At 32.3% G+C, this 16,018-nt stretch overlaps 1 protein-coding gene and 1 non-coding gene across 2 annotated transcripts in view; both read right to left on the reverse strand.

Annotated features, from left to right (window-relative positions):
* Smp_172040 (putative unc-13 (munc13)) overlaps positions 1-16,018 on the reverse strand; it is a gene marked incomplete at both ends in the record, with an annotated part of 140,266 nt that overhangs the window by 78,458 nt on the left and 45,790 nt on the right. The window contains 4 exons of the mRNA XM_018794785.1: positions 4,671-4,877; positions 6,964-7,372; positions 9,396-9,519; positions 14,012-15,995. Of these exons, the coding sequence (XP_018649163.1) occupies positions 4,671-4,877; positions 6,964-7,372; positions 9,396-9,519; positions 14,012-15,995 (2,724 nt within the window). The remainder of the gene's footprint in view (positions 1-4,670; positions 4,878-6,963; positions 7,373-9,395; positions 9,520-14,011; positions 15,996-16,018) is intronic.
* On the reverse strand, positions 11,398-11,468 carry Smp_tRNA_01727_Pseudo_TTG.1.1. The gene has a single exon. It is a non-coding gene (tRNA).

Raw genomic sequence — 16,018 nt, forward strand, 5'->3', positions numbered from 1 at the left:
GAACTTATGACACCTTTAATTATTCAGTACCATGAATGTTGTTACAATAATAAGGGAATTTCAACAGCAACTGTATGAATATTACAACAAACTTCTATTTAAAATGCATTCAAAATGTAATTATTCAAGAATAAATTCTATGAAAAGTTTTTATCAGTAAGTTTTGGTCCCTCATTTTCAATCACGACAAATCTGTACCAGCTCAGATGCTACAACTATTGTTTCCATGAATTATATATATATATATATATATATATATATATATATATATATGGATTCTAGTCTTTCGTCCATGGTTATATTTAAAGGACAGATAAAAAGTAAACTATGCCAACAACTTCAGTGCTTTTATTTCAGTTTTTCAGTATTTATTATCGTGATAATGCGTAAATCTTTTAAATTACCACATGAGTGCAAACAGCATAATATTCATTATTATTTAGTTTAAACAGATTAAAAAAAACAGGAAGGTTAATTGTAATATTTGGACAGTTTGTAAACAGATGGCCAAAATATTTGAGCAGATTGCTTCAAATTTAGAAATACTTAAAACTATCTACTTGATTTTACACTCAATTCAGTGTATTGAGATGAAATAAGTTGAAAAAAATCAGAGTTTACATAGATTAAATAGAATTATTCGATGAGCAGAAAATAAATTATAAATAAGTTTTTACGCTTATAAAGTCGACCTATCTTAGTTTTACTTTTAAAATTTACTGTGCTAAAGTTCCTCAATACCATTTTTCTATGGTGAGATTTTATTCTTTCATATTGTAATGCTAGAAGTTTTATTAGTTCTTACAACAGCAACATTCTTGTCATAAAAAGTATTTGGAACTAAAAACAACTTTCAGACAAGATCGAAATTAGAACTTCCAACGATAATGTTAAAACAGTAAGATTGTACGGAGCTGAAACTTGAAGTACTGCCACCACTATCAACAAAATATTCCAAACTTATAGGTCAGGGCCCATCGGTAACAACCTACTCCGGCAGAGAATAAATCAGATTCTACTTGGGGGAGAGAATTAACAAAAGTTGCTGCAGGTGGATAGGACATACTCTAAGGAAACTATCAAAATGCATCACAAGATAAACTCTAACTTGGAATACCTAAGGTCAAAGGAGAAGAGGAAGAACAAGAAACACACTGCATTGGGAATCTGAGGTTGAAATAAAGAGAATGGCAGCCATAAAGGAGAAACCAAGATAGAGTTACATGGCGATCCTTGGTCAAAGGTCTGCGCTCCATAAAGGATATTAGGCTTAGGTATGTTAAGTGGCTAGCCTTATCATAAGTCCTTTATAACATCATCCACCTCTATTTTCGTTATAATGTATTTAATCGTGAAGTATGAACGCTACAAACATCAGTTTAGTGGTTAAAACATTGCCTTCAATTACTATTTTTTTTATATTTTAAGATGATTTCTAACAACATATAATTTTTTAGCTATATACTCTGGGGTACATTTTGTGAGAAACGGTTGGAAGAGTTTAAAAATATAGTTCAGTAAGACGTAACGCTTTTTGTGTTATATTTAATAACCCAGTTAACATAGAATAATCCCTATAGCGGCGCTTATATTTTACTGTTAAACAGCATAATGTTACCTTTTATATGTATAAACGTATTACGGTAAAAAACAATGTCACCGATAGCTTTTTCATGACTCCAACTAAGTTACATAAAATTTACTCAATGAATAAATCGAACAGTGCATATATATAATGTGGAGTAAGTCATTCTGAAGGTGGAGCATAATAACTATTATATCATAATTGAATTACAAAATTAACTATCAAACTAGGTAAAATAATCGACAAATGATTTCCAGCATTTAGTCTAAAATATTATTAAATGGTGAAGATATTAGATAAGCATGCGTTTATATGTTACATTTAGATGAAGCGGAAAATCAGAAAGAAAAATGACAACAGTATTCACTAATTCTAAATTGTAAAGTAAATAACCATTTTATACAATCAATACGATATTAAAATAAAATTGTAAAGCGTGGTCGAATGTTAAACTTTAGACGTAATGACAAGCAAGCATATATGTCATGGTTTTTATTGGAAATTATTACAGTAGTGAAAACTAAATTTGTTTAAGTGTTTTACATGCTAATGATAAAGTATTCTTCTTGATATATAGACTTATTTGAATTTTTATTGTTGGAGATTTCAAAAATTATATTGCTGCGTGAATACAAAGAAGGTTCTAAGTCGATTATGAGTAGTTGAATTCTAAGTACAAGGTTATTTATTTATTTATTCATAACTCATAAATTCGACTAAAAGTATGGAAGTTATTCAGCGAAGAAAACTATCCTTTACTGATTATCGATACTGTTGTATTTCACTTAACACATGCGCTATTTAATTTGTTGTATCATATGTAAGGTAACTCCGCCTGTAGCCCCTCTGGGGGCCACTTCCGGTCCCAAGTCCGGATAAAGGAGGAGGGTCGGGCATGGGGTTAGCGACCCCATCCTGTAGAAAACTAACTCGCTAAAAAACGCTAACCATCATGTGTAAAGTAAAGGAAAATGGTTCTTAAATGACGACATTACCAAGGTAAAACAAGATTAATATCTGTATCATCTCGGATACATAAATTCGGTTTAAATCTTTTTATTACAATAGCTTTAGCAAAGAGTAATTTTAAGTTCTTTGTTTATTGATTATTTTGAGGGAATTCGAGACTTCAACATCAAGCCCACTGTCAATCAGGTGATGAGTAATTGTAAAGTTGAAAACTTTCTATCCGTTGAGTCATAACTTTTATATAATGTATTTGGAGGGTTAGCGTTTACATGTTCAAAAATATTCTTTAAATGATGCACAGTTAGTATTATTATTGAGGAGACTCAATTCTTACACAAACTAACTTATTGTTTAACTGCAATGGCTTTGATTAAATTATTTAATTATTAAAAATTAGTAAATAATGAATTCAGATCAGGGAAAGTAGTTAGCCAAAGAATATTATAAATGAAAGAACTATTAACGGTGTTATTTTTTATATTAGATTATAATTTATTTTTACTAAGATTATATTTTCAAGAGTTAGCTCACATTATTTCTGTATTACTATTATGAATTATATTCATGAAAAGTAATCTTAAATTAGCACTCTAAAACATGAGTACAAAGATGAAAGGCAACTGGAGAGAGAACTAAAAGAATAGAAGTAAAATAACACTATACACATGTAATAGTATGATGATTTGAAAAAAAAAGAGTTAAACAATTACGTATTCGTACAGGTATATAGCGTGAAGTGAAAAAAAACTACAATTTCATGCATACAAACATAGCATTTACCAGTCTGTACTCAATTATTTAGATGGATAACATACATTTATTATTACTTTTGGTAGTAATAGTAATAGTAGTAGTAAGGGACTTCACACTTACCTGAATAACCTACATGAATGACATAAGCAAATAAGCAGTGATTACTACTGTTATTAATTAGTATTAAGGGAAAAAGCATTATATTAGATAATGAACACTCGCGTTGGATGTGACACAGTTACCCAAAGAAGACAACGAAAGACAGTCGTTCAATATCCTGGATTGATTGAAGTTGTACATTAATTCCGTTGGATGTCAACTCAGTGGTCTAGATGTTAAACTTTCGCTAACGAAACCGTAGTTATCATCCTATTATGTATGATAACGTTTATAGATTTGTGCGCACACTAATTTAGGGACTACAATGTTTAGAAATGACAATTAAAATAAATAATTTGTTCATACCATCAATGAATTCTTCTTATTCATGACAGGAGAATCATCTTCACAAAAGATTAGACATTATCATCTAATATATCAGACAAAACTTGATAACAGAGTGAAAAATTGCCTAATTTTATATCCATGGTCTGTTTAGCTGTAATGACTTTGAATTTTGAAAAATGTTTGCAGTTTCTGTTACATCATTCAAACGAAAAGATCGGGGTCGGTTTTTCAAACCATAGAAATCAATTTATTAGAAAATCAACCTTTATGAGTTATTTCTTAGTTTCAGTATTCCGGGAAAACTTATTGAACGAGTAATAAGATAGATATGGATAGAACGCTAGTTATAGTGGGATGATCATATATTTAGATTTCACCAGAAAAATATTTTTTTAGTGACTATAATTATAATCTGTCATAATTCCCAGAGTCTGATAATTCCAAGGCGATGTAAAATATAACTTGATATTGACTGATCATCGAATAATTAGTAATCAGTTGAAATATTGACAATTAGCACCACGTCCACTATATTTTCGTGTAAGATAATTAAACGGAGTGAATATAAAATATTATAATTAGCTAGGACTGATCCACCCTCAAGAAAATAAGTACTCCTCTGCTAACAAGCTCCAAAAAGCACGAAACTAAGATCCAGGGTTTTCTAAGGATTGCTTCCAACTAAGATACAAAGTAATCTTATCGATTGCTACTGGCACAGTTTAACATGTGGATGTTTTAATTTTTCTAAATCTTTATGTATGAAACACTTCTCCAATCCGCTCTGGCGTTACGTTTTAGTAATACTACTACTAATAGTATTCAAACTTAAGAATATTTTTGTTATTGGTATAGCTTTATGATTCGATAGGTTTTGCAAATTGCAAAAGATGTACACACGTACATATACACTTACCAAATCGCTAACCAATGATTTCGGTTTCTTTTTCAAACGAATATCTGGCATACTGTCAATATTTGTATAGAATGAAGAATGTAGATCATCAGAATTCGGTCTGGAGAAGAGAGATGAAATAAAACAGATGAAAACAAGCAATACATAAATCATAAATATGAAAAACTGATGATTAACTGAATTCTCGGTAAAATATTTAGAAGGCACCTGAAAAAAAGAATGATAACATTTTCGGCAGCTGTACAATCATATTTATAGATAATAATAAAGTAACCCTGTATATTAGCACATCGGAAATACAACTTTACTGTGCATCTTCAATGAATCAAAGCGTCAGCGATGTAACCAGTTTTTTAGAGTGAATAGACTAATATTCATTTTGGTGGGAAGATAGGTGTACTGATAGTAGTAAGAATATCAAATTACGATAACAAGTCTTATCAATAGTTAAACAATGTAAATAGGAGGTCAAATGTGGGTAAATAGACTTAGAATAGTCATCACGAAACATTAAAACCATTACGTAATAAGAAGTATGTAAATAATTAGATAATGAAGAGTACAAACGGAAAGATGCGGAAAATTACAAATAAATAACGGATGTGAAAATAATGCTGATAATGACAAAATTAAAAATAAAATTTTAAAAAAGAATAATTATAATGTCATTTGTTAAGTTATGTCCAGTCATAGAAGGGATAGGGGGGTTACAAATTTATTCTGTACACATAAATTGGGGTGAAATGTACGAATTCCTATGGCTTCAGCTATATGAAGGAGACGAGAACGAAATGATTTCGATTTATCTACATTATGACCACTATCAATTAGATGTGCCAAAATAGAACTGCGTATTGTTTTTATCTGGACCTTGATTGATTTAATTGGACAAACTAAAATTCTTAGTGATTTTTAATGAAAAAGTGAATAAAATCTTACTTTCTCATTGTTGTATAAGGAGAAATATATGTTATACTATGAATCAAAAACAAACGTTTATGAATCTAATGGTTGGTATCATGTTTTGTTATATATTATCGCGTTGGTCATGAAATAGAAACATTAAAACAAGCAGACAGTGAATAAAATAATATCGACAAGTATAATAACAATAAATGTACAACTTCTATACCAAATTGATTTATGCATTAAAAAAACAACACCCGTACCATTAAAAAAAGAATAAAAGGAGAAAAACTTACGAGATAACAGGAAACAAACCTCCTTCCTACAATTCAAATTAACAAGAAGAGAGTCAACAACAATGGTAATGAATTCTAATGTATGCACATAATCTACAAATAATCATTTGCGTAAATATATTCAAAATGTATAAAAATAGTAATGGACTTCAAGTGTTGTCGAGGGTCATAGTAAAATGGTAAAGCTTCGGAGGTATGAAAGATATTGAGGAGTACATGGAGGATGGATTGATTGTAGAATATATATATATATATATATATATATATATATATATATAAGTCATTTTAGCCTAGTTGAGGACTTATCACCCTGTACGTCTCACACCAACCATGATGTACATCCAAATAATTGATTTTTAAGAAATCTTAAGCGAAAACGAAGCAGCCGCACAGAATATTCATATATATAACTTGAAAAATGGTCTACCTTCTGTAACATCCCACTAGTAAGTTGTCAGATGATAAAGTTCTTAAACTTTGCTATCATCAACGTTTATGTTCCCAAATTCGCTGACTTTTAAATGTTCGAGAAAGATATTACAAGTTATGAGTTTTACCTTTATTGTATCTTAGAAAACATGAACCGTTATTTTACAGCAATTCAATTAATATTTTCTTCTTGATCTACATTAATGATGTGAACATCTGGATAAAATTAATTTGAGTATTCCTCTTCGGTTGTTCTAAGAAATTTGACAATGGACTAATTAAAAACAATCTTTGTAAACTATTCTTTCTTCGCTATAATTTAGATAGGAACACTAGTCACAACCGACAGAAAACTGATTGACACATGTATTGTTATATTTAGTGATTGTTTAGTACCCTTTGAATATTATACTGCCATGCTTTGAAACTTTCACTGTCGTTCCGAGCAACGTCATCACAGCTTTCGTGATGTGGAGGTGATCTTCTTAGTTACTCTATGAACGCTAAGTCAGTTTATTCTCATGCCCTTGTTTGGGATTGATTGTCGATGTATATTTCATTGTTTTCCTGTTATTAATACTAGATTCTAGCTATAGGTGTTTTGTTAAGCTTGGAGCTTTATTAAGTCTAGTAATGAAGTTTTAGTCTAAACAACAACTTACTGAACGTAAACGACTACACACTCGTTCATAGGCATCGTACCATCTTTGACGCGGAGTCTTTTCTATAGGTTCCATTACCTCATCATTTTCAGTTCCCTCTTTCTTGACAGTCTCATCCTGGTGAACTGGAGATTGAGAATAATGATGAGAATAGTCACGATCATATTCTGCAAATTGTTTTTCATTAGACCATTCTTCTTCATTATCATCCATTTCTTGAATATCTAATGCTTGTAAATTTGGAGTAAATCGATGCCAGTCACTTGATGTTCGACGTGCCCCTTCAAAAGACATTCGACGTTTTGATGAAAGTTTCACTCCATTAAAATCATTGTTAGAATCAGTCGAAGTTAACTGTAATGACTGAATAATTTTGCCATCTGAACTTCGTCGAGATTTACGATAAATACTGTGTAAGAGAAGGTAAAAATTTAACATGAATTTAACTTAGGAAAATTAAGTTATATATTTTGAAAAATCTGTTACATTATAACACTCAACATAAAATCACCGATTTATTTAAGCATGCAAAAATACTATGGAAATGAAATATTCCACATTCACGTTTATTTATAAAACAAATGAAGAATAAAATTCTTAGGATTTGAAGACAAATGAATACATTTTGTTCACAGTAATCAATTTTAAGCTGTACCATCCCATGACTCTAGGATCTCGTAAGTAAAATCTTTGCGACCCGAGAAAACTGACATGGATTTTAACACAAAGCTTAGATCAATGATTTAAGGCCCTTTAAACTCTTCCGACCTAGTCATAAACATGAGTCAGGCTGAGCAGTGAATAGCATGATCATAATGAAATAATTGTAAGAAAACGGGAATTTGAGACCAACTTTCCTAATATAAGAAACGTAAATAAATCAAAATCTGTCCAATGTTAAAATCATTTTCTAGAACACCAGGTTTTAAATTATAAGAGCAAAAGAGAATACAATAATTATTATTTCTCTTGATCAAAAAAAACATTTCATCAGTGTACATTAATTATAACTACCAGAAAGAATTTTGTACGAAAATCTACAGGTTAGTTATATGGGGAAGAATTATAATTCAGCCACTAAAGTAATAGATACATAAGTTTGTGTTGGAATACTTACCTCATTACTTAAACCTAAGTTAAGCGGAAAGTCTTAATAATCCATCTGTGTTCAAAATATCCACTATATTCAGTGCTTTGCTTGGGTTGTGAAGGCTCACGTAATACTGTTAGCAGCCAGTATAAAGAGGGAAGGCAAGAGTAGGAAGCTATGTCTGACACTAGTCTTTACTTTGAATGTGCGTTTAAGTAGGCTTAAATCCACGACTTTGCAAAGCAGCCCTCCGCATGACTGAAGATCTCCTTAATTACTCCTCAAAGTCGAAGGAAATTCCTCAGTATTTTTAAATCCACGTTGGTGATTGATTTCTCATAATCGAAGAAGTTGATATGTAGTGATGAATTCCATTCGATTGATTGCTCAGCTAGGATTTGGAGGGTCACTGTTTGATCGGTACATAATCTGTTGATACCTTACCGTTTAAAACTTTCTAAAGACGATGTGGAACATCTTTATAGTCACTTCTTTGTCTGACGTCAGCGCCTCACTCAGCATGTTGACTGATTCGGTTGCTTTATAATTCTTGATTTGTTTTATGGCCTTGTTAAGTCCTTCATTGTTGATGCAATAACATCTTTAGGGAAGTCTGTGTGTTCTGCTTCTATGTCCGGTTGGTCTAGTGTGGCTTGTCCACTCAGGAACTCTTCAAGTCCATCTATCCAGCTGTTCCGCTGCTCTTGCATCTCAGAGATTGATTTACCTTCTTTTTTCCTGACTAGTCGCTCCGGTTTATTGTATTTCCCTGGTAGCCTCTTGTATGTACTATATAATTCTCTTATATTTTCCACACTTGCATATTGACTGCAACTATCTTGTATTTCCGTTCTTATATCGTACCCAGAAGGCTTACAGAGACCCATTACTTATACTGGTGCTTCTTGAGGCCTAGCACTTTCTTGCAAATTAAAGTTATTGCTTCCTCAGTTCCTTACTAGTTGTTCCCCATGGTGACTTCCTCTTCTTCCAGAAAATCTTGTAGGACTCGGGACTTATTGATAACGGCTATCTTGAACTCACCGAACTTTTTGGTTTCTCGGAGGACTGTATTAAACTTTTGTAATAGTCCTTGTTCATTGTGTTGAAATAATTCATCCTAAATCAGTCATCATGAATTCAGGATACTAGCTAGGATGTCAAAGGAGAGAACTAAGTAGCAAAAACGAACACTCTGTAGATGTGATTCTGAAAACTAGTTACGACAGTGATATGTTTAGCCTACACACAAAATCCATTTAAGCACTACAAAATATCAATTCATCCCTTAGACAATTCATAAAATAATAGTAGAAAATGAAAACAGTGACAAACCACTTACTTATTTTTAGCATTCGTTTCATCTTGGGAAGTTTGATTTGTATGTTCCCAAATTGGTCTATCATTTTGATCGTTATATTCTTGTTCAATGGTTTCAAGATTTTCAAACTCCAAAGTTTTATGTGCTAAATGTTTAGGAAAAACAAAAATAACGTTTTTTTGTAATCGTAAACAGCTTAGATCCATAAAACAAACCAATGATAATTATAAAATAAGAAACCTACTAATACAAACGAGTCATTATTTGTTTTTACAAATATTCTATCATCAGATGTATCGGTTTTATTATTATCATGACAGATGTTTAACAACAGTTGAAAATGAAAACCACTTAAAGGACTAATATTTGAACGAAGAATATGCTTTTTGATAAATTTTCTCCAGGTCCTACAATTATATATCCCAATTAATAATCTGAAAAAGTGGCCATGTTGATATGACTCATATAGAATATTAGTTTGAATCAGCTTAAATGTTAAGTGAAAATTTAAGATCTGTGATCAGAACAAATATGGGTCAGATAGGGTGAGAGAAATAATAGTGTAATTACAATTCGATTAAGTGGAAGACTAAATTGTGTGAAAAATTATTAAGACGTAATAAGGAGGGATCAATGCGAAATGAATGAATCATGAATAGGGGAGATTAATAATGTTGTTTAACCAATAATAATAATACAGAGATTTGTAAATAAAGATAAGAGACAATTACAATTGACTGCGAAAGGTCGTAAGTACGATAGTCAAATTAGGTCATCCAATAGCTAAGATCACTATTGATTAATTGGCCTTGTGGTTGGCCAAAGGAGGAGGAGGGGTTGGAGATATTTCGTCTGTACGCATAGCTCCGGTTTCTTCATCTGGGTGGTCATTGCCTCAGACGTTTCAAGGACTTTAAACCTGACAAGCTTTGACAGAAAGTTACCGACCATATAAATAATTGAAAAGGATTGATTTATACTGGTACAATGACCAGTTTGTACTAAATGGGCCAATATCGATCTGTTTACTTTCTTCACCAAACCTTTGTTTAGACACGCTGGGAGGTGTTTGCGAGCACGAAAATGTAAATTCCTAGAACTTCGACCAATATTACTTGCTCCACAGGAGCAGTTGAACTGATAAATGCAAAATGAGGTGGTCATTCTAGGTAATTTATCTTTTAGCCTAGGAGTCACCACTGGGCGCGTAGAAAACACTAAACGTAGTTCACCGGCATTGAAGGATTTTTGGGTTGTTCTGCATGATCTCTGAGTTAGTATTTCACTAGCCGCATCCCCTCTGGATTGTATGCGTATTTAGTCATTTGATAATAACACTTATGAGATCAGTATCAGAATATTTGCCATGTTTTATACATGACTCGAGCTAATACTGTTTAGGGTCATAGTCAGCAGGACTACTACTATTGTGTTATGAGAAGTTTAAATACACATACTTAAAAATTAAAAACGATTGAAAATCTTATGATCAACGATTCAAATAGTCACTTCTTAAATAAAACATACAAAAGAAATCTAAGACTCGTATACAATGTAGTAATGTTAGATAATAGTAAAGTAAGAAAAAAATGTCTTTACGATTGCTGTTTTAACTAGGAAATTAAAAAAAAAGAGAGTAAACTGTATGAAATGTCAAATTTTATCGAATAAAATATGTTTGTTTTTGACAGTTGAATGAAACATAAGAATTATCGAAAATAAATGGTCTATTGGGTCGGATAAACAATTGTAATTATGAATAAGAAAAATAGAAAAGACATAAACACAATACAATTATCAAATCCATTTAGTATTGTTTGTTTGAATCTTCCCATCGATGTTAGGACTACAACTGGTCAGTCTCTAATTGGCATATGTACATACTGTGCGTATTGCCTCGATATAGCCTTAATTCACAAGCATGGTAAGCAGAGATGGATAGTGGCTAGCAGTGGAATCCAGGACGCGCGTTTCGTCCTATTTGGGACTCGTCAGCTGGATGTACCTGCATCTCAGAGTTGATGTTAAATCTGGGACTCGAACCCAGTACCCTCGCTTCAAACGCCATCGCGTTATCCACTCGGCCACTGAGTCCTGATAGCCACTTGCTTATGCGATGGGGTGAAGTTTAAATTCATTTAGTATTGTTTGTTTGAATCTTCCCATTGATGTTTTTAGGACTGCAACTGGTCAGTCTCTAATTGGCAATACAATTATCATTACTGAACAAACTCTTTTACTATTGATAAACAAATTTAATATCACACTAAGGTCAAGTAACACGAGATACTATTTCTGAAAGTAAATTAAATGAAAAAAAGATAGATGAGTTGGGGCCTGTTCAATTATACTAGATTTGGTTTTAATTTACATTATTTAGACATAGATTTATCAGAAGGGGTTTTGTGGAGATTTTAGTAATTTTATAGTTGAAATCATGAGTCAATTGAAGCTAGACCACTATGGGAAACGTGGAAGCACTGGAAGGCCGTTTCATCTTATTGTGGGACTTCTCATCTAGTGGTTAAGCGCTCACACGAGAGACTGATAGGTCTCGAGTTCGAATCTCGCCAGGCGGGATCGTGGATGCGCACTGCTGAGGAGTTCCACAATAGGACGAAATGGCCCTGCAGTGATTTCCAGGTTTTCCATGGTGGTCTAGTTTAAATTGACTCATGATTTCAACATAGATTTATATTGTATCAACAGATGAATAACTTTCTTCCGTAATGTTGATTATTTATCCGTGAACTTTTGGATAAATCTGTTTCTTTTTATCGAATCCCCTTCAATCTATTTTTTATCCAATTAGTATAAAGTGTATAAAGATAAGTTGTTATTGGTAAAGAGGAAAATCAAACAGAACTCAAACTGTATGTTTCACATTGAATGATTCCATTTAACAAATTACAATGTCTCTTAAACTAACGGTCTAAACAAAAACGTACAATTGTTTTTTTGATTCAGTCTTGTGTTTTGTTTAAAATTTTGTGAGGGTGAGAGATTCCTAGCAACTCAAGTGTGAGAGAGATGACACTAGTGATATCGGACAATGATAGGACCATATCGTGAACAAAGTTTTAATTTCCGACTCATTGAGCTAAAGTTATCATGTTAACTGTGATAATTGAAAATCCTAGGTTCAATTTCTTACTAATGTTGTGAACGCATTTTGAAGGGATGAATCAAATTAGAACGATATATTTGCTGCTGTCCAATGATTTTCAACCTTTCTCTATTTTTATGCCAGTAAATGAGCAAAATTATCTCCAGTTTTAATGTTCTTCAAAAGTTGAACATATGTTACTACCAAATAGGTTTCTATTCATGGTTCATTATTGCTTAGTTTATTTTTTCTATTCTGTAGAAATGTGGTTTCGTATATTTTTATTTATATCTATTCAAATTTAGCTAGTTTTTCGACGGCTTTTCCCGAATGACAATGTCTAGCTTAGCGTTACATTAACGAATGCTGTTTAGATGAGGCTATAATGTACAAAGTGCGACTTTTAATTACTACTTTATCAGATGATGGGACTCATATTTTGTGAAGTTGAAGGAGGTTAGAAAAACGAGGAAGAACATTAAAGGTAAACGTGAGAGTTTGTAACTTCCTATTATAAACATTTAGGATTGAAATAAATCAGCCTTTGTTGCCGTACATGCATCATGAGCGCATTACCTATCCATAGATTTATGTCACGATAATTGGCATGTACATAGCAGTGCGATCCAGGAAACTTGTTTTGTGTAAGCGTAAATAACAGCACCGGGATAAAAACCTATCAAGTTGATGAGTCCCATAAATCATATGATAAAAGCAGTCTAATTCACAAAAGGAAAAGTTATTCATTGCTAGGTTTCAAAAATATTATGAGAAGCTGATAAAAACAGTGTCATCATAAATATAAGTATGAAATCATTTCTGCCATATCCATTTGCAGTTATGAACAGTTGTATAGTTTTTCTGATTGCTTTTGAGAAGTTACACTCTAGTCTTAATGCCTTAATATGCCTGTTCTGTGTAAGGCTTTAATCTTTAAACATCAGTATATCACTGGAAATCTACCAGAGTAAAAGTGTTATTGATATCTGGTAATTTAATATCAATTAATTATTACAACTTTTCAATCACTAGGTATGGTATAACAATATCGACAAAAAGAGCTCTAGAACGATATGGTAAAATTGCACCAAGGTACATTTATTCATATACTATGCAACGGGTCATAATTTGAGTGATTGTCAAATAACTGAACTTGGATGAAACAACACGATATTCAGTTTGAACCTGTAACTTGAAGGATGGGATTTAAGGACTGATTAGTCGTTAATAAATTGGGACCTGGTATAGATATGTATCTACCCAAATTATCATACAACGTCAGCATAGTCAGCAAAAGTTAACAAGAAGTATAATAAGTGTTTCAAATAACAGAGGAAGCTTATCACAGAAAGTAATGAATTAGTGCTGAAGTTCAAAATTTGAAGGAAGGTGGAAACACTGTAATAGATTATGAGTCATGATACCTAGGACCTTCAAACATGGATTTCATTTATTATGAACAGCTAAACCAAACAGTCTACACTTCTATACATAAATAATATTAGATTCTGGATTTTTCTAAAAGGCTTACCTTTACTAAGTCTTCTATTTTCTTTCTTCAACTGTTTTTCTATTTCATCATCATCATCGTCCTGATATTCTACATCATTTAAATCATCAAAGTAACCCGCTTGACCTGATCCATTGAATATAGGTGAATAAATTCCAGTTGCTGCAACCATCATCATTTTATCACGTTTCCTCAAAGCACGTAAAGTATCTGGATCGGGTAAATCCGATGAATTGATTCCATCTACATCATAATTATTAAGATTATCATTGTAATTGTAACGACTTTCATCAAACTGGTGATTATTACAAAAACTAGGTTGTTGTTCCAAATTATCATCGCATAATTCGTTTTTAATATCATGGTCATATTCATTTATAGCCGATCTATAATTGCCATCATATTCAAAATCCTTTCGTTGATGATATGATTTATATGGTGTTTGTTCATTACCATATTCTGCATCATCATAATCATCATCTGTAGTAACATCTTGAGTTTGTTCATGTAACCAATGACGTTGTTGTTGTACTGGTAGATTTTCTTGTTGGTACTCATGAGAATTTGCACGAACTACTTCCAACGTTTGTCGTATTTGCTCTCTGGGTTTTAATAGAGGACTACCTGAATTAGCTATTATCGTGGTATCATCAGGGAAGCTAATGGATTCTGGAATATTGTTCATGGTGATGGCTTTGTTGTGACTAGTTGATAGTTGAACTGATTCCTTTGGTTGTGATTGTTGTTGTTGTTGCATTTGACTGGTAGTTCTTTGACTAACTTGATTAGCTTGAGCTACAAATTGTTCAGCAGCTTGGTTAGCCGCCAATTTCGCAGCATCCGCAGCAGCATTAGCTTGTTTCAAGGCACCTGTGGCAACTGTTTGAGCTTTTGAAGCAGCAGACGTTAGAAAGTTAGAAAATAAACTTGATGCTGATGGTTTGTTTGTAGTGGATGCTTGGTTTGCTGAATATGGTGATGGCTGTGGTTGCGCCCTACTTAGTGGTCCAGTAAAACCTGATTTTATGTTTGATAGTAAAGATGGTATAGATGGCGTTGATGTACTGGAACTTTGAATTTTTGGGATAAATGAGTTTATATTTACAGAATAAGTAGGTTTAGGTACATTAGTTCCAAAGCTGAAATGAGTCGACATTGCAGAAGAGGTAATATACGATGGCATTGTCGATGAAGAACTCAAATCATTTGTTTTCAATGGTGTCATAGAAGATGCATTTCGTAAAGTTACAGATTCATACCCTGGTATAGGTCCTAATCCGGCTCTGATTCTTAATTCTTTAAGATGTTCTTCAGCACTGAATGTAGTCTGACTTTCATTTTTTGATGGAACATCGTCTGAGTAACCTTTAACTATTTTAGGGGATGAAGGACATGAAATATCACGATAGTAAGTTGATTTCGATACATTAACTGAAGGATTATTCAAATTCTGGCTGTTGTCTATAACATAGGACGATTCCAACGTTTTGTTCAATTCATAAACTTGAGATGATAAATAATTATTTGTTAAACTAGTTTTGTTCAATTCTTCATGATCGACATATATTCCAGTTGTTTTAGGCGTAATAATTGATGTACTATCAGTGATAACTGTAGATGATGGTAGTCTATCAGAAGCATCTTTAATTGACAAGGGTTTATTATTGAACTCATTTATAGGAGTAGAGTAATCATAATTCTTAAATTCATAATTTATACTCCTAACATTAGATAAATCCAACTCTGAACTAGAATAATTTGATGATTTCAATGGACGTGGTGGTGGAACTAAAGCTGAAAACTCAGAACTTGATATAATAATCTTTGAAGTATCTTTATTATTATTATTCAAATCATTTGGAATAAATCTCATTGAACTAGAAATATTTTCATTCTTCTTATCAGCATTATTTACTGTTATTCTGGTTTTATCATTGGATTGTCCTACTGTTTGTTTTACTTGTGAAAATGTTGGAAATAATGTGTTGTTTGAAAAAAATCGATCCTTCATGGGACAACAAATGATAA

The sequence above is a fragment of the Schistosoma mansoni genome, chromosome 1, assembly GCF_000237925.1.
Source record: "Schistosoma mansoni strain Puerto Rico chromosome 1, complete genome".
NCBI classification, from domain to species: domain Eukaryota; kingdom Metazoa; phylum Platyhelminthes; class Trematoda; order Strigeidida; family Schistosomatidae; genus Schistosoma; species Schistosoma mansoni.